This window comes from Chanos chanos, chromosome 1, assembly GCF_902362185.1.
Source record: "Chanos chanos chromosome 1, fChaCha1.1, whole genome shotgun sequence".
Lineage (NCBI taxonomy): Eukaryota > Metazoa > Chordata > Actinopteri > Gonorynchiformes > Chanidae > Chanos > Chanos chanos.
The window spans coordinates 61,003,963-61,027,388 of record NC_044495.1 but is presented as its reverse complement, the minus strand read 5'-3'; the positions used below and the strand labels follow the sequence as shown (position 1 = coordinate 61,027,388).

Below are 23,426 nucleotides of genomic sequence, written 5' to 3'. Positions count from 1 at the left end.
ATCAGCTCTCTGATTGGATACCATCATCTCTCTTGATTTCTATCAAACATCCTAATGGCCCTAAACCTTTGAAGTCTCAAATGATTGAAATGTACAATTAAAAGCTCCAGAAGTTGATTTGACCTGTTTTTTCAATGTGGAAAAAAAAAATGTTTTATTCGCTGTATATTCAGACCAGATCACCACAAGGGGTCAAATTTATTGGTTGGTCATTTTTTAGAATAATTTGCCTCATGGTATGAAAGGAAGGCAGCTTTTATTTGTGTCGTCAGCTGACGAGGATCTCTAGTTTATCATAAGCCCAGACTCCTGGTGTACACAGATTGATCCACAGCTGACAGTGGAGCTACTGTTTGTTATTTAATGTGCTTTTGGCCTTTGGCCGTTTGGGTGATTTAGCACCTACCATTCCGCAGTTACGAGCTTCAAAGAGACTCATAAAACAACACTCACCTCCTGCACAGATACTGGAAGGTTCTGCTGCCAGGATCTCTATACAGGACTTCCTCAGGATCTAGGAGAGAAGAGAAGAGAAGAGAAGAGAAGAGAAGAGAAGAGAAGAGAAGAGAAGAGACTGGGGTGAGTTAATGTTTTCTGTATGGAATGTTGTTGTTCTTGAATGAGGTAAGTTAAAAAAAAAAAAAAAAAAAGAAAGAAAGAAAGAAATAAAGAAAGAAAAGTGGGTCAGCCAGGAGAACTCAGGAGAAGCAGGCAGGAAAACACACTGGCATCACAAAGCACTTCCAGTGGACACTCCAGCGAACATCACAAGGCACTCGACCCGGAGTCCTCGAACCTAAGGTCCTGGAGATTCTCAACACAACCTTTACCGGGGAGTCAGCTGGTATCACATAGAAATCAATCAACAACGGCAACAGCAGTTAAATAGGTGCCAAAAACAGGACTCAGGAGGCCAGAGTTGAGCACTCTCCACTATAGGGTTTGAACAGAACTCATGTCACCAGCTCCACACCTTGCTTGTGAAGTTACGCAAAAAGCTGAGATCCTTGAGAAGTCATTTGGAGCTTCGTGGTGCACAGTGCGGCGGGACACAGATTGGAGGCGAACGTGACCCAATAACTCCACGGTAAAAGGTTCCTCATTTTCCTCTTTAGTAACTCATAAATAGACCGATGCCCCCCCACCCTTGCTCCCTCATGGTGACCCCTGTGAGAGGTGTGGTCATTTTGATCCAGTCACTTTCGCCCCCCCCACCCCCCGCTGTCTAGGAAAAGCATGTGCTCTGTGAAAGAGGGCCCTGCTGATTTTCAACGTCCTGCGTTGTTCTCTGGAGTCATAGCTAAGAGCTTTCAACAAGTTTTTTTTTTTTTAATTGGCACCAGATGATGCCCAGTTTGGAAGGTCCAGGACTTTGGTGTAACTGGCCTCTCTTCTCTTCTCTTCTCTTCTCTTCTCTTCTCTTCTCTTCTCTTCTCTTCTCTTCTCTCCTCTCTTTGAATGAGAGAAAATAAATTGACACATCCGAGCGGAGGGTGTAAGGATACAGTGCACCCTCTTTGATCCTATTTGGGTAGACTCCAGTAGCTCCGATCAAACACAGCCATGTCAAAGGCTCAGCAGGTACTTCCCTAAAATCCATTCCTGGTGCTTTTCCAGAACCTTCGGGAACCGGCTAAACACTGCTATTTGTTTTTCTTTATATCCCTGTTTTCCTGCATTTTCCCATCAAGATTCCTTTTATGAGCTCATATCTCGAATTACTTTGCCTTTTCAGTGGCAGGTTTGAAGGTTTTATTAAATCTCAGCTATGCAGTGTGACTGCAGGTCATCCAAAGTGGAAACATTAAAACAGGAAGATTTGTCTGGATGGAATGTGAGGATGTTGGATGAGACCATGACTCAGTAATTGGGTTCCTGAATCAAGATTTTGAAATGAGTTTTAATGAGGGGACGAGTTCATTTTGTGGACTCTGGATTAGTCTGGATTTTCTAGAAACAGACACCCTGAAAATCTGAAATCTGAGTGTGCTCTGGGGCAGAATAACTATATCAAATAGATGACTCAAAAAACTACATACGCGTTCACTTTACAGATCTTAATGGATCTAAAGAACCTTCTAGAAGCTTCTCTACCCTCACGCACAGACACTTACCGAGCCAATAACAGTCTGTAATGCCTCAAACCCATCGTTCACTGGAAACACGTGGTCCTTGCTGTCCGCTATTTTAGCCAGCTGTGAAATAAATGAGCAAACCAAATAAGCAAACAGAGAGAGAGAAGGTCATGAAGACGACCGTTATTCCAGAGAACAAGGAAAAACATTCCGCCTCATCGAGTCTTTTCTACACGTCTTTTTCATCAACATTTTGCCATGTTTGAGGTGGCTGTGGCGATGATGCGAGACAAAACTCTACAAATAAACATCAGTGTTTTACAGCACTCTAAACATTACAAACCCCCACCACCACAAAACAAAAGACCTGAATACGTCTCAGTCTGAACTCTGTGCAATGTGATTCAGTTCAGCCAAGAGCTCAAACACGGTTTGACAAAGAAATAATGACATAAAATTGATGTATCAACATACACTACATGCAAGTGCTTTACTGAACTCTAAAGGCGCTAACACACAGCTCGGGGTTTGTTATTCTCACATTGAAAAAAAAAAAAACAAAACAAAAATGTCCCACACACCTGTGTCTCATTGAAGTCCTTTACCCCCACACAGTAGACGGAGGCGCCCAGACTTCGGGAGCGATTAGCCTGTCAGGTGTCCGCAGGAGAGAACCAAATCAGCAGAGACACACAACACCTGCGTTCACTTACGCCGCGGCTATATCGCACCGCTGTCTCGGGCACGTGCATTAACACTCACTAGGGCAGAGGTGACTCCCCCCCTCTGACACACACACACATACACACACACACACACACACACACACACACACACACACACACATACACACAACGAGGAGGAACCCGGGATCATTTTGATAATTCTTATAACCTCCCAAGTTAACGACACGTTCACTCTTGCTTAACCTAAAAACAGGACGTGTTTTGATTGACGGTACGACAGATATTGTAGACAGCGTACCTTGTTCTGACGTAACTTCACTTTGATAGAAAAATACCACACGGGATTAAACAAAAAACAAACATCTGGCCTTAGTTGTCTGATTTTGTGTAAGAAACTCATTCATCGTCCTCACTAATGATTGGAATCCCAGCTGAGTCACACATGCCAACGGCACCCGCGGCTCTAATGGGCGATAATTAACGTCATTCCCATGGGTGATTGAGGTCAAGGGTGATTGGTCTTTCCAAATTAGGGGAGAAAAACTCAACTGATCCCTTGTCTGAAGTTGCTTTACTTTGATTCAAGCAAGTGACAGCTCAATTCTGAAACTCCAGACACTTGCATTTTGGAAAAGAAAAACATTTTCTCAGATAATGGTCATATGGATAACAAATGCTTTTTCATACGTTGCAGTGAATATTTTTAAGGTCTCTCTAAATCGCCCTGTAAAAAGAATAAATCTTATGAATCTTGAATTCTTTCTCACGAAAATATGTGCCAATCAGATTTGCAATCATTCCTGAGGTTCGTGAATAATTTCTTCGAGGCCAGTGTTGACCCAGGCTAAAGTGTGTTGGTGATTACTGAAACTCAGCTCTGTGTTGAAGCAGCACCTGCAAATGGGACTGTAACCCATAGAAACGAGTTACAGCTCAGACATTACAGATGTGTGGAGAATGACTTGGCCTCTCTTCCTCTCAGGGGACAGGTGGGAAACACATATCCTGAAGATTCTCTGACTCTCTCTCTCTCTCTCTCTCTCTCTTCTGAAGCGAAGAAAGGGATGAAAGTGTTGCCGTGGCGATAGAGCCTGTCCCCGGCGTTTGATCTGATTGACAGATCTGTCACCGGTCTGTTTAAGATTTCAAGGTTTCCACACATCGCTCGCTTTCCCTCTTTTTTTTGGGCTTCTTTTAACTCAGCTCACTGTATTTACTGTCACTCACTGTATGTACTGTCACACACTGCATTTACTGTCACACACTGTATTTACTGTAAAGCACTGCATTTACTGTCACTCACTGCATTTACTGTCACACACTGTATTTACTGTCACTCACTGTATGTACTGTCACACACTGCATTTACTGTCACACACTGTATTTACTGTCACACACTGCATTTACTGTCACTCACTGCATTTACTGTCACTCACTGTATTTACTGTCACACACTGTATTTACTGTCACTCACTGCATTTACTGTCACACACTGTATTTACTGTCACACACTGCATTTACTGTCACACACTGTATTTACTGTAAAACACTGCATTTACTGTCACTCACTGTATTTACTGTCACACACTGTATTTACTGTCACACACTGCATTTACTGTCACTCACTGCATTTACTGTCACACACTGCATTTACTGTAAAACACTGCATTTACTGTCACTCACTGCATTTACTGTCACACACTTGTACAGAGTTTACTCCACTCTACGCTTTCTCTCTCTCTCTCTCTGAAAAACCGTTGCCCTTACCTCTCTCTCAGCATAATAGAACAGATTTTCATGCAGCTCTCCGTCGGTCAAGGCGATGATCACGCTGGCGGTCCGATATCCTGTACGGAGAAACACACGTTTTGTCTCCACCGTCACTCTCAGGTCCAATAACTACATAATCGGAAATCATATGAATCTAGCTTCTTTAACGAGGGAGAGGGAGAAAAAACCCATCCAACTCGTGGGCTCCTGCAGGCCAGACTTGTTAACTCTGTTATGTGAAAAGCAGTCACGTGTTACCAGAGAAAAGACTTTATGGTTGGCACATACCTTCTGTGTTCCCATAGTAAATCTGTTCACTTGCCTGAAACGCAGAGAGAAAAATCGCACTCACAACTCAAAGACCATCACATCACATAAGGTCTAGGCCTATCCATTAAACCTCTTGCATTCTCCTAAGTCACACAATTAATAATTAGTCCAAACAAAAATTTGAAGGTTCTGCTTTAGCAACCACAGAATAAGTCCAAAATTAAAAATGTGAACGAGATGTGTCTGCCATTCTGGCTCTGGCCAGGCCCAGATCTTGAGCCAACATGGCTCTTGGCTACAGTGTCTGGCTTACCCTCTGAATTCCCTCGTGCATGAAAGTGTCTCCACCCGGCTGGACCCTCTGGAGCTCCTCCAAGCCTTTTCGAATCTTTTCCCTGGATCAAGATGCAAGTATGAATACAGATATAGGCACAAAGATCTAATAAAATCACATTTTCAGCTCTTGCGCAGATGGTGGAACTCAAGTCGCTCAGTGCGCTGTTGCCATAGGTACTTCTGGTTCCTTCTTTCTGAATTTTATGGTGACAGCACTCAGCGTATTTGACAGTGATTTGCAGAAGCCACTTTCCCTCGAACCCAGAATTAAACTATCAGATTTAATCCTGAACACACTGGCTCGTGGAGTAAACTGTTGGATTTCATTAACGCGTTTTCACCGTGCCTCTCTGGGGCTGACATTTTAAAACAGTCCAGCAAAGCACAGCGCATTTTATCGCTCGTGGCTCCTCAGCCTTACAACAATAAGGAGAGACGGAGAGGCAGAGAGAAATATGGTTTCCATAAATCTCTTTTCAGTAGGGCTGTGGACCCACAAAGCTAAAAAGCAAACTGATCCTGCAAAACCAAAACAACCTGAACGAGTGTCAGGGGCACCTATGGGGTGCAGCTAGCGGAGAACTGAAGAGAAGCCAGGGGGTGAAAACCAGAGCATCTGTCACTCTGAGGAAAGAAAGACATCCAAACAGAGACAAGAGGCCGGAGCAGAGCTGTATATTTGCCCAAATACCCAAATGTTCTGAATGCCAAATGACTCATTCGCCATGGCTTTTCTGTGGAGATCACGACTGGTTAGTATCTAAGCAACCCGAAAGTGGAACGTCCCTCTGTTTATTTGGAACGCTGAAGCACGAGATTGTCTGTGTTGAAATATCCCCTCCACCCAAACTAACACTCATTTCTGGTCATTCCCTACGCTCCCTCCCCACACCTCCAAAAAAACCCCCAAAAAAACCAAACATGTTTGTCCCTTAGGCAGTGTTTGGAAGATAGATCGTGATCATTAGAGCTATCATAAGAACATTCGGGAGAGCCAGTTGTTCCTAATATTTGATCAGCGTGCATGCGAGCAGCTTATTCCATAGACCAGGACATGGGTCATTAATGGGGATTCTGTGAGCGTGTAAACGTGGCCTTTGTTTCTAGGACACGGCAGAAACAAAGTCTTCAAACAGCTCAGGATTCAGTTTGGACTTTTTAGTGTTTTGGAGAAGGACTGAACTTCATTTTCTGTTTCAGATGGTTGAGAAAAAAAGAAGAAGTACTTTATTTTCAGCTGAATGTATGAGTCATCCAAGGGGGGAAAAATGTACTTTTTTGACTGAATTCTGTTTGTTTGACTAAGAAACTAGATAAACAAGACTGGTTTATTTGTTCTGTAATGTTAGATGGTGCATTGGGAGAAAGACCAGTCATCATGACGACCCAAACGTTAGGTCAGTAACTGGGTCAGAATCTACTTTTCCCAGTGAAGCTACACACTGCAGATCAGACACACTGGGCCAGGCTGCAGGGACAGTGCACTGGCTTGTGATGAGAGTGTGCTTCGTAGATACACGCACACACACACAGAAGACGTCAGGGCTGTATTGGACCGAAGCAGCGGGATGCCTGCAGACTCGGAGCACTTGGCCTTTGGTCTCAGTGTGGGACTGTGATCCAGTCCAGCCCACAGTGAGTGACATTTCTCAGGTACACACGGAAGCTTACGGTCCGACTGATTACGGTCCGACTGAGGATGGAGGCATCACGGGAACTCATAATGCAGATCTCTCTCTTTGTCTTTCTGTCTCTTCCTCTCTCTGTCTCTCCCCCTTTCTGTCTCTCCCCCTTTCTCTCTCTCTCTCTTTCTGTATGGGTCATGAACCAGCCTCTGAAACTCCACACAGGGAGAACTCAAACTGAAATCATTGGTGGTGTGTGTGTGTGGCGACCAGACTGGATCTCAGGTCCTCAGATTGCTGGATTGACGTGTGGTGTCAGCTCAGACAGGGACTCATCAGTGCAGATTGCCCTGGGCCAACAGGATCTTAAATAAAGATCTTGACAGCCAACATGTTAGCACCCTAAGCGTTAGGCTACATCCACACTAAGCTGGGTAAATCTGAAAACACAGACTTTATGTTAAATGCTCTCCGTCCGCACTGTCGTTTTCGTACCATTTCACACCAAAACGCTGAAATGCTTACAGAGCAGCATTTACCGCATGTCACTGATGTGCATCATCGTTTCTGAAACTCTTCGTTTTCCCTGTCCACATTGCAACTCAAATCCAGCGTTTTCAGATTTATACACCTCAGAGAGCGTTTTCAGAAAGTGTCATTTTCGGTGGCGGAAAACGCTGTTTTAGTGTGGACGGAAGGGCTAAACGGAGAAATAATTTTCAGATTTAGTCATTATTCTTTCTCTTCCCCGATTGGAGTTCGCTGTGACATCACTGTGACATCACTGTGACGTCACTGTAATATTCTGATGATACTAGTCATCCCACGTGGTAAGAACGATCATCTCTCAGCCTGTACGTATCACAGCTGACAGTTTACACATCTGAGTTTATACGCTTTACAGAGCACTCACTGACTGCAATCCTTCATGCTAATTAATTCTCTCTGTTTTAGCAAGGGCAGTTGGCTATCAGTATTTGTCTCGAATTTTCCACTGGGTCAGACTATTGGCAGTGGTTCGGATTATCCCAGACAATTTTAGTTTTTGAATCTGGCCTGTGTAACAGTGGAAGTTATGAAGAAGCATACCTTTTAAGACATGCTGTGCGCCTTAGACGTGAGAGAGGCAGCGTCAACAGACAGCGTCTTGTTTTCCTTAAGTTAATTAAGCAGCGCACATGCTACAGAGAAGGCCTACTGCTGAGCTACTCTACATTTTCCTCTTCTTCTTTTTTTCTTTTGGTTTTTCAGCTCAGTGGTCACGTTTAGGTTGCATGTGGCCTCTGTTTTGCTCATGTATGATCAAATAGTAGCCGTACAACCGGGCTTGGTAAGATTGAGCAATTTATTTGTCATAAATGACAAACATTGTGGAAGTCCCAGTACCAGTCTGCCTGTGACTTTTTAAGGTTAACTACCATGTTCTTCAAGCTACCTCCAACAAACTAAGAAACACGTACACAAACCGTCACACATTTTAGGGCAGATCGATTATGCTGCTCGGAGCCTCAGCATGCCAGCATACAGAGAGAGCTCAGTGTTAAATGAATAACGAATATAGTGTTCATGTGATCCACACCCCACAGGCTAAATACAATTATTCATTCCATGGACACCTACATCTTTGACACTAGAGGAGTTACAGTTGTTTTTCAATTGCTACCACACATCGGTCAATACTGAAGCCACTTTTTCAAAACTCTTCATACAGTCTGCATTACCAACATGCATCTTGGCGAAACAGTTAATCTCACCTTCAAAACCCACTCAAACCACCAAAACACTTCATACATGTCTCAAAATAAGCTCTTTCCACCATAACACTGGCAACAGTTCTCACTCAGAAAGCATACACTGTCACTCATAACACACTGACCAAAACAACACTAACAACATAAATGATGAACTTTTGTCTTTAAAGTTTAAATGGTTTTGAACATAAATTAGTCTAGAATAAGAATAACATTTTTCCACTTTATTGGCTGTACTAAAGTATACATAACAAGAATGAATCAGAAATGCAGCAAATTGCTTCAACATCCTTTATTTTTTCTGTATCTTTGCATATAGTAATTTACGTGTGAAAAAATGAAAAGTTGAAACAAGAAAACAAATTCCTGAAATTCCAGGGCTGCAATAATAATTACCAAAAAAATCCCCATAAACAACATGTATAGTATAATGACTCATACTGTTCAGTACTGTCAGGGTTCTAGTCCTCCCTGTCTCCTGCATTTGGCAACAAGTTCTCATCAACATCATGTGGCTGGGCTTTCAGCTGAAATTGCAATCCGCTGTGTTTGGAATGGCTATTATTTCATTTTATTGTAAATATTCTGCTAAGACTTTCTATATATTTCAATATGGTTACTGCAGAAATGCACGACATTTTGCCATCATCCTGTTTTGAATGTGTTTTTAACAGTTTTAAAACAGTGTGTTAGCACTGGAAAAATGTGCTGTAAATATAGAGTGTTTTACAGGTGGTGGAGTATGAATGAGAAAAGAGTTCATGGATTTTAAAAAATGTTGTCATTGAATGCATTTTGTGTGAAAGCAATGAAAAACGATTCACAGTTTGGTCCACATAGACTTCTGTTTCACCGACTGTGTGAAGAGTTTTGACAATGTGACTTCAGTTTTGACCAAAGCACGTTAGTAATCGAAAAAAAACTGTAATAGCATGTAGAGTAACTCTGAAAAGAACTCTACTCTACTTTAGGACACTACTCTAGGATATTTTACACTGTGAAAATCAAACCTTTGCTGCATACAGTGAAGTATTTTAGGGGTCTTTTGGGTTTGGTGTGGTGTTATATGATGTTGTCAGGGTGAATGCTCCATGTATACCCACCGATCCTCTGTCAGACGCATCAGGATCCGCCCCTCAGTGGAAAACACGATGAAGGACATACGTAACTGTGGACTGGGGAGAAACAGACACAGGCAGTTTATGTGAAATAAGAAAAGCTTGGCTTCGCCAGGACAACTGTGGGAAAGACAAATTCAGGATGGTGTGGAAGCGTAACACGGAAGCTGTATTCTGTTTCTCATGAATAATTCTGACCAGACGTGGAAGATCTGTAGATACTTACATAATCAAGTCAGCTGTTTGAAAATACAAGTGCTATTAAAAAGTGCACAAAGCCACTAACATCTGGAGAATATCGTACACAGAAAAGGAAAAGACTTTTTAAGAGTTGTGACTCCCAGTGTTGAATCATGCATCGTCTAAATTTGGATGCGTACACACAGTTTTCCTGATTAATGAGTTTGAAGGACACGGCAAAAGTTATCTAGACTTTATTTAGCCTGGAAGTTCTGTTTTCATTCCCTCAAAGTATCATCCACAAACAAATATTTTTTTTTTGTACTCCAGTGTTTGTGTGCTGTTTTTACAATTTATTTATTTGTTTGTTTGTTTATTTATTGCATGCTGTCCATGTGTTGATCATTTGTGAGGTTTTTTTTTAAACCCGTTTAGACAATTTGATCCTCACAGGCGGTTCAGTGATTTGCATGCAAGTCGTTTAACGCAGCTTACAAGCACGTGGACTTCTGATAAACCACTGCGTTGACCTCAGTTTTCGGTTTGTTTAAAAAAATGTGACAGCTGAGACTTTGGGACAATTCTGCGTGTGAAATAAAGCCATTCCTTCAGCAGATCAGTGATCTTATGAAAGCTGGTTAAAAGTCTTCAATCTCATGTCGACACTTTGATCATGCTAACTGTCTCTTCCTTGTCATCACGCCAAAGCAAAAAAAAAAAAAAAAGTATCTCTTTTATTTTATTTTATTTTATTACCTTATAAATTTTTGTGCCAGATGTTCCACGAAGCTATAGATTTCATTCCAATGATGCTCAACACTTCCAGATCTGTAAAGAGAGAGAGAGAGAGAGGGAAAGAGAGAGCAGGAAGACACATTTTCAGTGTTTGAGAATTGAGTGGGTATGAATGAAGAGGTTGTTGACCGGTCTGTTCTCGGCCGCTCTGTGTTGTCTTTCTCTTCCAGGGCACTGGTCCAGGAGAGCAGATTAGGCTGAGTAATGATACGCTCTGCAACCTCACAGGACTGACAGAATCACTTACTGTGCTGTTGTGGCATAGACTTTTACAAACTCTGGTCATTTAGGAGGCATGCACAACTAGACACCAGCCGTGTGTTTATTCTAATCTGAGAAAGTCACAGATTGATTGTGAATACGCTCAGATCACATGTCCTAAGCCCCATCATTCATTCAAATGTAGCACAATGTGACGTGGAGATGCGCTGATTTTGGCCTCTAAACGCAATGCTGGGAGAAAAAGACATCCCGACGCTGTGTCACTACTTTGAGTTTTTACACCTCTGTGATTCTATGCTGAATGTCACATCGCAGAAAGTTTGAAAGCTTTGAACGTGGTGACTCCAGATTAGCGGCCACGTTTGACACAATGTGTACTATAAACCTAGAAACCCTTATTTAGCCCCTGTTTAATTTTTCATAACAACCCAAAACCACCGCCTGTTTTAACCTTTCCCGTCGCTTCCACCATGGCGTCTTGCTCGGCTTCCCGTGTTCCAAATCCAGCTGGGTGGCTGTGCTTTTTCTCATGTCAACAAAGAACAAGAGAACCCAAAGAGGGATGCTGAGCCGTGACATCATCATCCTGAAACTGTGCTGCATAACTTTATGACGCGAGGGCAATCGTCTGGCCATAATGACAGTTTGGCTGCATTTCCATCTCCAGGCAGCGGTGGGGAGTTTTAATGTTTGTGTAAATGTGAAACCCATTTCCTTTAGTTTGTTTACAGTTCATTCTTTCTGCAAATTCATTACGGGTGAGCGTTTTGATTGTTTGACTGCATAATTACCAAGCGCATGTACATAGGAAACCACGGAGAGCCGGAAATGGATTCCCGATGCATTGCCATAGTAACCGCAGCATAAATCCTCTTGACCGCAGGTTTACCATCCCCGGCCATGTGACAAACAACGCACATGTCAAGTGCCAATGATATGATGTGATATGATATGATATGATATGATATGATATGATATGATATGATATGATATGCCTGGATGTTCATGTGCCAACTGTTTCGACTACTCTGTGAATTTATTGACCTGACTTGAAAACATATGTGGACCAAAGTTTAAATTGGTCTAATATCTGGAACTTGCTTTTTTCAGCTCCATTAAATAGAAAAAAGAAAAACACTGAAAATGCAATTTGTCCAAAATATGATGGATTTCGTGAATTAAAGAGCAATTCCTGGATGATGTAGGATTTTAATCTGTATTGTTTTAAACATTCTCTTATTAATCTCTAATAGCTGTCATTTGTCAAATGACACTATCGAAGATCTAGGACCATTCTCCCAGGGTCCATATCTCATTTTGGATCAATGAGCAATTTGGTGAGAGTGTATGGGTGTGATTTGCATGACCCATTTGGATAATACTGGTAATTTAGGAAATCATATGACATCCCCCCCCCCCTTCTCTCTCTCTCTCTCTCTCTCTCTCTCTCTCTGTCTTTCTGTCGCTCTCTCTTTATCTCTCTTTGTCTCCCTCTTTCTGCATCCACTTTCCCTCTGCAGTTTGAGGAGTTTGTACAGAAGCCAGAGCAGTCGAGAGTTTGGCACATCTGGAGCTAATGGGGAACAGGTTCAACAGACACAAAGAGGAAAAGAGATGACAAAGAAGTGACTAGACAGATAGACAGACAGACAGCTGCGGCGTTCTGGTCTGAGGCCAAGTCTACACTACAACACTGACCAATGGCACGGGGGTTTCGGAGGCTCGTGCAGAAAAAGGCAGATACACAACATGCCATTGGTGTTTAGCCTCAGAAAGTGCCACTGTAAACACTGTAAACAGAGACAGACGGTATTTCATAAGAGGTAAACTTGGATGAACTCGTCGAATAATTTAAAGCCATCCCGTCACTTCCTACCAAATTTATACATTGAAAAGTGTATTAGGTTTAATTAATGAGCTTTGGGGGGCATTAAATCTATAAGTTAATACACAATGAGTGAAATACTTTGAATTTTGAAAAGATGAGGACTTTTTTACCACTCTTGCCAAACGATAAATATTACATCACAGCAGACACAGACAGATGATTGAATCATGTCTTATGTTACAATATGCGTATTAGCATGTTATTACAAATGCAACTACATTTTAATTTCCCCAGTGTGTATTTACATTGCAGTGATTACTCGTAATAGCTTGCTTGTGTTTATAAAACAGCCTCTAGGTACCACTAGCTGAAACGTAGTGATAAGACAGTGTGAAAGTGCAAGTTCCAACTCTGCAGCGTTGAGACGGATGAATTTTCTTACTGTGCAGTACACGGCCAGTATAATGGCGTGTGGCTGAATTTGTTAACTGGACATAGAATGACCTCCTCTCCTTTTGCTTCCAACTCTCTCCTCGTGTCCACCAAACCAGGTCTGTAACAGACAATCTACCAAACCAGTTCTCTGCCAAACAAGATCTCTACCAAACCAGTTCTCTGCCAAACAAGATCTCTAAGAAAACAGTTCTCTGCCAAACAAGATCTCTACCAAACCAAGGGCCTGAATTATGAAGCAGGATTTGGGGGTTAGCGAAGTAACTTTAGGTTTAACCCATTAATTTCATGTAACACACAACTGTGATTATACTCAGATCTACTCGTACCTTAATGATGGGGCAGTGATAAGCCTGTTAATTTACACGTTCATGCAGTCTGCTATTTTTTTTTGCCAGATTTCCTTTGGCTGCAGCAACTGTTGCTTTTAACCTGTATTACAGATTTAAAGTCCTCATATTTGTTAAGGATTATTACAATGGAGAGTTAGGGCCACATTGAGGGGAATAATTCTGAGATTTCAAGAATAAAGTCGTAATATTATGAGATAAAAACCCCCATAATGTTTAGGAAAATATGTTACCAGCAACTAACAAAACGGGCGAGAGGAGAGTCAGTGGAAGCCTGAGCTTCTGGCAACTGCTGTTTGTCTGATACTTATGATAATGTTGTGCTGATGTGCCAAAAGATTAAGTGTTTCATTATTTGTGAAACCTGTACTAAAAGTATAACTTCACAAGATGCTCTACGTTCCTCTGTTTAACGCAGGCAGCGGGCTGCTCTTCTGATATTTCCCCTCTAAAAATAACAGCCTAAAGTTACGACAGTATTCTCGTAACATTCTGACTTTTTTCTCGTAAAAGTACGACTTTATTCTCATAATATTACAACTTTATTCTCGAAATCTCTGAGTTTTTTCCCCCTCAACATGGCCCCCTCTGACGTAGATTATGGTTTGTTCTTCTTGAGTGATAGATGCTGCTCTAGACCTTTACATGTCTGTGATTGGTCATCTGCTGTCAACACCGCCCCTTCGACATGAACACGCCCATAGCTAGATTTGGAAACCCTGGGTTGACTTAACGACTTTGTAACCACCGTCTTGACATTGCTTATCCGTGACTGCAGTTGTTAGGGTTTGTCAAGCCAGCTAACGAAAACATACCCTGGGAATGCTGAACTTGCTGGTCTCTGCCAAACCAGATCTTGACCAAACCAGTTCTCTGCCGTACAAGATCTCTAACGAACCAGGTCTTTGCCAAACCAGATCTTTACCAAACCAGTTCTCTGCCAAACAAGATTTCTAACAAACAAGGTCTTTGCCATACCAGATCTAAAAAAAAAAAGCAAGCCTCCACCAGTTTTCTATAGAACCAGGTCTGAACCTCTCCACCAAACCAGGTCTCCACCAAACTAGGGCTGTCCCTTTACCAATGCAGGTGCCCACCAAACCAGATTTCTACCAAAACAGGTCTCTACCAAACCAGACCTAGTCTTCTCTGCACTTGGTTTCTGTCTCTCCACAAAACTAAAACATGTCTGTCTCAAATGACAGGTTTGCTTCAGTCCATTTCATTCTTGAATATTAGAGCCTTTGTATTGTCTTACTTGGGCTCCACCCGGCAGATTTGAGGAATGATTCATATAAATGTCAGTGCTCAGGTCAATAAGGCTGTATTCCTAATGCTACTTCACTTTGCACTAGTCATGAGACGCAAAGTGCCAAAGATTGCGTCACGCTAAAAAGTGGAATCTCGGCAGAATTCTCTAGAACAATAAACGTCAAAGCCGTTCAGAAGCACTCAGCCGCTCATCCAACCAGAGGTTGGCTTGACCTGCCAAAGCCATAGCCATAAACTGGAGCACTACAGACTCCACAAGCATAGTTACTACACTGCACACTTACCACAACTGTAATGAACTGAAATTACCCCTAAAAACACCACACAGCTAAGCTCTGCTAGCCGAAAGCTTATTCCGCTACAGATCCAAAACTGATATGTGGAAATGTACCGTCACACATGGCCTCTTCTCTGCATTTGCTTTTTTAAAAAAAATCAGGGTACCTAAATAAATACACACACACACACACACTCTCACACTCACACACACACACACTCACACACATACACACACCCATCATATTTTCTGTGAGACCTGTATAAGTAGGTCAGAGACCCCAATATGCAGCACTGTTACAGCTGATTGGTATAGCCAGTCAAATTCTAACATGTGGATTTAACCCATCTCAGCCTTTTACAATCTTACACACATAGAACTACGGGGGAAAAAAATGTATTTCACATATGCAAACCATATAAGCTGACACTAGTTGATATGTCTGCATGAAGCAGAAATGTAGAGACTGGGAGATTCTCTTGAGCTGTCTTTATGCGAGTGATGTCATCATTTAAAGATGAAAAGTGGGCGGACCGGGAGCAGACTGGAGCAACCGATAAATGTGTCCAATCAGAGTGGCCATATTTAGGTTCTAACGTGATGCAGCATCAAGTCAGTGCCAGATGTGATTCTATTCTCTGCCTCTGTCTGTCTGTCTGTCAGACTCTGACCAGCTGTGCATCTGGTTTGCCCTGAAAAAAAGCTTTTTCAAATCACCAGTCGACTACATGACTATATGATGAGTGGTGATAGTCCATCACACAGCAGAACAAGGGGAAGAGGCATTCTGAGAATGATGAAGTTCCCTGGAAATAGAGTCTTACATGTGCTTGTTATACAGAAAAACTGAGCTCATTTTTTTTTTTAATCTTTTGACGAAGATCAGATGCAGTAGAGGGGGGAAGAAATGTCAGGAAAACAGGCTTAGGTTAAAACAATATATGAACATCTTGGCAAAATAGTGGGTCCCGCCAACAAAAACACAGCAAGTTGGAGTTGGAATCATGATGATGATGATGATAATGATGAAGTATTTATAGACTGGAGACTCTGTCAGGTCCACATGTAAGTGCAGAAACAATTCAAATCAAAAGTGTCATAGCACTGACAGAGATGTGTATGTATCTAAACTTTAACACAAGCCAATGTGTGTGTGTGTGTGTGTGTGTGTGTGTGTGTGTGTGTGTGTGTGTGTGCACGTGCGTGTGTGCATGTGTGTGTGTGTGGGCACATGTGTGCATGGGAATATATGTATGTATGTGTGTATGTTTGCGTGTGTGTGTATGTGTGCGTGTGTGTGCATGCATGTGCATGTATGTTTGTGTATGTGTCTGTGTTTGTGTGTGTGTGTGTGTGTGTGTGTGTGTGTGTGTGTGTGTGTGTATGTGTGAGCACATGTGCGCATGGGAATATATGTATGTATGTGTGCAAGTTTGCATGTGTGTACATGTGCATACGTGTGTGTATGCGTGTGCATGTGCGTGTGTGTGTGTGTGTGTGCATGTGCGTGTGCATGTTTGTGTGTCTTTGCATGTGAGTGTGTATTTGTGTGTGTGGGGGGGGTTGTGCATGTGTGTGTATAGATGTACGTGTGTGTGTGTGTGTGTGTGTGTGCTTGGTTTAGGAACAGGTAAACCATGCTCTGCAGTGATGGGTTTTAAAGGCATATATGTAATTGATTCTCCATCTGTGCATCTGACTGTTGATGTAGTCATCATGTCTTTGTTTTTGTTTGATCCTCTGTGACTCAACAGTCCAGGAGGAATAGAACAAAAACATATATGCTTCCCTGTTTGCAGCTAACAACTCCCCTCAACACTTCGAAGGCATTTGGTGTTGGCTGGTGCAATGTTTAATACTTTGCCTCTTTTTTTGCTGCCTGTGTTTAAGTGAAGGATGACAAGCAGTTGCTCTCCATTGACAACAGCTGCTGAATCCATCCCTGTTTCCCTGTATCAGCGCTGTTGTTTTGGCACCAGGTTGTCTGTTTGTGACACACTAATAGGTGGTGCTAGAGAGTCAAATTCAAATGACCTCAATGAACCAGCGAGAGTCAAAACCGCTAGTGCATATGACTTAGATTTAAAAAAGAAAAAAAAAAAAAAAAAAAAAAACAACCTTAGTGTCCCAAAAGCAGAGAATTCATTATTTAGTAGCTTACAAAAAGTCAAGTAATGGAAACCTGCTGATGAAGATTCATACTTCCTTTCTCGCAGTTAACAGAGATATGAGAAATTTGTTTTCTTATTGATAGAAATCTGCCATATTAAACCGTCTATCCAATCAAAATATCATTTTTACAGACAAATCAACATTTTTCAGTGCTAAGATTAATTTGTCCAACCTGCCTTTAAATGCTCAGTTTCCTTTGTTGGATCTTAGATGAGGTAAAGTAGGTGCTGTTTAAATGAAAGTCCACTATAACGTGAAGGAATCTCAAAGAGTGAAACTCATTTGACTAAGCAGGTTTTTCTCCAGTCCAAATGAGCCCGGCTGCAAAACGACCTGCCACGCACGAAAACCAGCTGAGTTTTCACAGATACAATCTCTCCATTTAAGAATGATGGACAGCTGAGGAAGAAGAGAGAGAGAGAGAGAGAAGGAGAGAGAGAGAGAAGGAGAATGGCTCACTCACTTGTCCAAAACGAAGTAGAGGTCAAAACCTCCGTAGCAGGAGGGAGAAGCAGGTCCTCTCTCGGGATTCTGTCCTGTATTAGCATCCACAATCACCCACACGCCACAGGCAAACACAGCTATGCCTAATGCCTTCCACACGCACACCGACATGGTCCCAGTCAGAAGTAGTAAAACGTATCTTCTAAACAAAAATTTAAACCATAAAAAATGAGGTGGTGTCTCAAGTTTGTTGGAGAAGAGCTGCTCTCCCAGATGCTGCAGATATCCCTTTGTTATAGTCAAGTCTTCTCAGTCCACTAAGCCATCCTCTTCAGGGAAGATCATTCCCTCAGTTCGGTCCTGGTGGTGCTTCGGAAACTGAAGCAAAGACGTAAGACAGCTGTCCGTCTGTCTGTCTGTCTGTCTGTCACCCAGCCGCAACTTTTTCAGTGAATTATCCACTCAGACAAACTCTGAGGCAACATGCACACTAACTTAATCACTCACACTTATATATCTGCATGCAACTGAATGCAAAAGGCAGACACTTGTCCGTCTCTTGGAGAATGTCTCTTTAGTGCACTGAGAGCGTATGTGTGCATACGCATGTGTGTGTGTGTGTGTGAGTATGTGTATGTGTATGTGTGTGGGTGTATGTGTCTGTATGTGTAAACTCAAGAGAGCTCTGGAGAGTGCTGTGGTATAGTGTCTCTTATCCTCTGACTCCGGACAAAAAACTTTCCACCCTCTGAGAAACACAGGAAAGGGCAAGACAATGATTCTGAGTGACAGCTGAGAGCTAATGAAGTTGCACTGCCATCTAGTGGCAAAAAAGGTTCAGCAGTTTTTTTAGTTCATTTGTTGGTTTCTTTTTCCTTCCTGATGAGCTTGTTGATTCTGTTGGCATCTGCTGCTCTCACTCTGTTGTCCCAGAACACTACAGTATAAACCAGAACACTGGCCACCACCGAGTGGTAACGTATCTGAGACATAGTGCTGAGTGTATTGTATCTGCCCAGTTTATGCACTATCAAACTGGGCTACATATTCAGTCTTTATATATTCAGCATTTCCATACTTGTTGTTTCTTGGCTCTTTCTGTCTACTAAAGGTACTAAAGGTAATGGCCTTTGTCCTCATCATTCATATTCCCCTCGTTATGATGTATAGTCTCAGGTGTCTGTGGACATGGTGCCTAAGACACCAGTTCAACTTCACTGTCTGTGCCAGGCTCAACAGTGACTACTTACCCCAGTTTGTATTTTTAAAAAATTCTGTTGATGATTAACACTTGAATATAACAGTTTTTATGAAACAATATACCTTTTCTCTACTACTTGGAAAACAAGTGTGTGTATGAGAGATGGGAGTGAAAAGAACAGTTGTGAAGCAGGAAATCAGAGAGGTGGTGGAGTATAGTGTAGTTATATTTTACAAAATAAAAGTACTCTCCTCCTTTTCCCCCCAAAAAAGTCCTATTTTTGCTGAAAATCTGGTCAGCTGGTATTGACAACTTTTGATTTCTTTAAGCATCTGGATTTGCACAACCATGTCTGTATGAGATTTGGGTGTGATACTACGTCTTATACTGACTGGCTTGTACACATTATCTAACACACACTGGTTGAACATGATTGAAAGAATGATCCGTCGGTTGTGCATGTAGGTTTTGTGAGGAAGATAATCAGAGAATGAGTCTTCAAGACAGTTCTGTCATTGTGAGATCTTTAATGTGGTGTTATTCACTGTATCCGGTACATAATCACTTTCCAACAGCACCGTGTGAACACACTGCAGAGGGATCCCTCGGGTTGAAAACCCTAAAAGTACATGTCTGATAATCATACTCCACTTTACAGCCAGCAGAAGGCATGACCTTTGGCATCCTGCAAAAAAAAAGAGAGAAATGAGAAGAGCTTTTAATTTGAAATCATTCAACTTAAACACCCGTACAGTCTTCCCATTTCGTTCGTTTAATTCACACAGTAAAATGTCATGTGGGCAAAATCTGTTTTGTTTAGTTTTGTTTTTTCTTTTGTTTTGTTTTTAGTCTTTTTGTTTGTTTGTTTGTTTTTGTCTTCTGCCAGTCATATTTGATCATAATGACATATTGGCATCTCTGTGTGTCTGTCTGTGGGAATCAGAACTCACCCATCACAGCATCTTTCACATGTGCAGTCCTGGCATTTGCTGTTTCTCCAGGAGGATCCTACAGCATGCCAGGTCTTATCCACATCATCCTGGCAGCGGGTCATTCCTGGAAAAAGAGCCAGGAAGAGATTGTTTTCTTCTGATCAATGTGTGCTAATTACAACCTTGACCCTGGAAACTTTGTGTATCTCGGCTGGTTTGACTATCAACCACTTGGCATTGCAACATTTTTTATCACTATCGTGGCTGTAGTTTGCAAACTAGACATATCCTCCAGATTCCAAACAGTGGTAGTTTACTCTGGTGTGTTCAAAGGTTTATGCTTATGTACACATGCAGACTGACCAAACCAAACAGGAAAAGGCACAACATGTCAGTCATACGTCTCAGCTTTGTGTTCTGACACAGTAAAAAGGCTCTGCTTTCCCAAAACAGAAAATGGAAGGAAATTATTACTTTAACTGAATCTTACTCATTCACACCATCCTTCTGTTTTTGGGTTAGCACTAGTTTTATAGTGATCAAATGCAGAACATCATTAATAAGCTAAACAGTTTGTTCATTAATAGAGCCGTTGGTTTGAACTCTACCTGGTTTTAACTCTTTGAAGTAACACGCTGCTTGAGTCAGTGGCAGCATGGCACAAAGAATGAGAATGAGAGCCAGAGATTTCTGCAGGAGAGAGAGTGAGAGGAGAAAAAAGAGATACACATCAGCTCTCATGTTGATGTTGTTACCCAAGGAATCAGTGAGGTAAACAAACTGATATTACATGGAATCAGCGCTGAAAAACTACAACATCACCTGTTCCCTTTGTGTTACCTGGTAACAACACAGTTTTACACCATTTCAAAATCACACAGTATATCTCTTTGTACAACCTGTTTATCTTTCCTTGGAGAAAGGAACACCAGCTTATTCACCTCATTGATTTCTGGGTAACAACACTTGTCTGTAGGTAGGACTACATGTAAAGCTAACATAATAACAAGTAAGTTTTTTACAGCTCCAATACCATTTCATTTCACTGGAATTACAGTCCATTCTGTGTTTGTACATCATGCTTCACCTGACCGTTTAAAGACATAACCGGTAGGAAACAAAGTGGAAACAGGTACATTAGTATTTCACAGCCCTGATACAACATGATTTCAGTAGAGATCCTTGATATGTTTTGGGGTAATAACCCTATAGGCATTTAAAAGAATTAGTGTGATATGTTGGTTAATCAGATATTATGCTATCAGAGCTGAACATTTCATCCCTTAAAATGTAAAAATTATACAACAATTACAGATGAATTCTTCAGTTATACTTAGTTATTACTGCAAGAGTTAATAATTATTTAGTAACAACTGGAAAGTTAATATTTTATTCACAAATAATTACAACTTGTTACCATTATTCTGTCATTTTATTACTGACTTGTTTTCTCGATATTTACCTGTGTATTTGGTAACAAGTAGGAAACTGCCATTGAATGGACTTTGAATGTGAATAATTACAACTATTACCATTAGTTTTCCATTTTATTTCTAACTTGTTACCCCTAAAATGACTGACTTATTATTTAGAAACAACTAGGATATTACCATTTAATCTATGGATAAGTACAACTTATTACCATAGTATTACCACATCATAACCCTATAATTACAGATCTGTAAAGTGCTACCAACATTTTTGTATCAGACTGCTACAAGAAGTCAAAATTTCAACCTAAAATATTCTGTTTGCATCTATTTATGACCATAGTAGAAGCTAATGTATTTTTAAAAACTCATTTTTTGACATTCAAGGCAAATTCAAGTCTTTGGAAAACATCCGAAGGATAAAACAACAAAGAAAGAAAGTGATAAAAATCTTACCATGACTGTAGTGTAAGTTGGTTTTGATGAGAGAGAAACTGAGTGTCATTTAAATACACAGGACAGGATGGGGGAGGTGAAATATGATGCAGATTCATTGGCCATAAAACATTCAGAGAACAGAGTGATGATCGTCCGTTCATGACCCTGTTTATGTTTCTGCGCTTGTGCATAGACCTTTGAGATTAAACAAAGGACTGCACAATTGAGGACTGCAAAAAATTTGCTGACAGAGTTCACGCGTAAGATCGTCAAGTTGTGCAAAGCAGCTATGCTGGATTCAATATTGAAAGTAACTTTTGAGAATTTGGATGTAATCTTGCCTGCAACACTGAATACTGAATGCATTTTATCTTTCTGAATCAGATGGAACACCAGTGGTGTGGATCGCACTTGGCAGCAGGTAAAGGTCAGGTACAAACGCATAATTAAATCACATATTTTTTTAGCTAATTTGTTTCCTTAATTGTAAATGTAGGCCTGGGTATTATAGTTGAGTTTCACTTTGCAGCTAACAAGAAGAAGGTGGAGGCCTATGGACGTAAAACGGTTGGAGGGCCCCCACCACTACCTTTCACCCCGGCTGTTGAGGTGGCACTAAGCCAGAATGCAGAAAGGCCATTTATGGATGGCATCCCGGGGGGGTAGCTCATCACAGCCAACTACTCCCCAGGACACAAGCGCCTGTATAAATGGTAGGATTATCATATGTGAATAAAGGCTGATCGCTGATTAAGACTTTTGCATCTAACCACCTTAATCTCCAGTGACTGAAGAAGTCCTCACTCTTCTAGATATTCCTCCATCAGTAAGTGCCTCATTTTCAAGTTTCAAGTAGCCCTTAATCAAAACATTTTGTGTTCTAGCATGAAGATGATGAGACATTGTCAGCATGGAGGTATACCGTGCATTCTTAATGGTTTTTCTGTGGACTAAATGTAAGGGCCTTTGTCCTCATTATCCATACTGTCCTCATTATGACTGATAGTGTTATGTATCTGTGTATGTGATGCCAAAGACATTGATTCTGTTTCCTTGCGAATGAAGTGGTCCCAAAAGTTTATTTACCTCCATAGGTCTTCGCTCTGATTCTGATTTGGCCATAAAACATTCAGAGAACAGAGTGATGATCGTCCGTGCATGACCCTGTTTATGTTTCTGTGCTTGTGCACAGACCTTTGAGATTAAACAAAGGACTGCACAATTGAGGACTGCAAAAAATTTGCTGACAGAGTAACTTTTGAGAATTTGGATGTAATCTTGCCTGCAATACTGAATACTGAATGCATTTTATCTTTCTGAATAAGATGGAACCCCAGTGGTGTGGATCGCACTTGGCAGCAGGTAAAGGTCAAGTACAAACACATAATTCAATCAGATATTTTTTAGCTAATTTGTTTCCTTAATTGTAAATGTAGGCCTGGGTATTATAGTTGAGTTTCACTTTGCAGCCAACAAGAAGAAGGTGGAGGCCCGTAAAACGGTTGGAGGGCCCCCACCACTACCTTTCACCCTGGCTGTTGAGGTGGCACTAATCCAGAATGCAGAAATAAACCTTCTTTGTATGAAAGAAAAACGGAAGGACTTTGTACCCTTAATAACCATACATCAAACAATTAACATGTTACTCTGCATACCATTTTGGTCCTATGACAATGACCAAAAAGTGCTACCATGCCTTGTTTTATTCATAATATCTTCATGTCCATTAGTGATAGAGACCACAGATATTGGCACAAAATTAATAAAAGATTGCATTTGCAGAAAAAATAATGACTGATAT

The 23,426-nt window shown here is 41.3% G+C and overlaps 2 protein-coding genes across 5 annotated transcripts in view; both read right to left on the bottom strand.

Moving 5' to 3' along the window:
* antxr1a (ANTXR cell adhesion molecule 1a) overlaps positions 1-17,991 on the bottom strand; it is a 42,732-nt gene extending 24,741 nt beyond the window's left edge. For all 3 annotated transcript variants that reach the window (XM_030777892.1, XM_030777899.1, XM_030777906.1), the window contains exons 1-9: positions 17,644-17,991; positions 10,568-10,639; positions 9,617-9,688; positions 5,115-5,196; positions 4,820-4,853; positions 4,529-4,608; positions 2,657-2,725; positions 2,115-2,195; positions 454-514 (exon numbers count right to left, since the gene is read on the bottom strand). In XM_030777892.1, coding sequence (XP_030633752.1) covers positions 454-514; positions 2,115-2,195; positions 2,657-2,725; positions 4,529-4,608; positions 4,820-4,853; positions 5,115-5,196; positions 9,617-9,688; positions 10,568-10,639; positions 17,644-17,795 — 703 coding nt within the window. In that variant the 5' untranslated portion in view covers positions 17,796-17,991. The remainder of the gene's footprint in view (positions 1-453; positions 515-2,114; positions 2,196-2,656; positions 2,726-4,528; positions 4,609-4,819; positions 4,854-5,114; positions 5,197-9,616; positions 9,689-10,567; positions 10,640-17,643) is intronic.
* A 1,336-nt stretch (positions 17,992-19,327) lies between these two features.
* Positions 19,328-21,751, bottom strand: LOC115816785 (beta-microseminoprotein-like). 2 transcript variants are annotated; one of them, XM_030779922.1, is made up of 4 exons: positions 21,644-21,751; positions 20,366-20,447; positions 19,776-19,881; positions 19,328-19,510 (listed from the first exon to the last, which is right to left on the bottom strand). In XM_030779922.1, the coding sequence occupies exons 1-4, from the start codon at positions 21,644-21,646 to the stop codon at positions 19,387-19,389; spliced, it is 315 nt and encodes a 104-aa protein (XP_030635782.1). In that variant the 5' UTR covers positions 21,647-21,751; the 3' UTR covers positions 19,328-19,386. The 2 variants fall into 2 exon arrangements, with proteins under 2 accessions (XP_030635782.1, XP_030635773.1); XM_030779913.1 differs by lacking the exon at positions 21,644-21,751 and having other exon boundaries at positions 20,366-21,621.
* Positions 21,752-23,426: the final 1,675 nt, after the last annotated feature.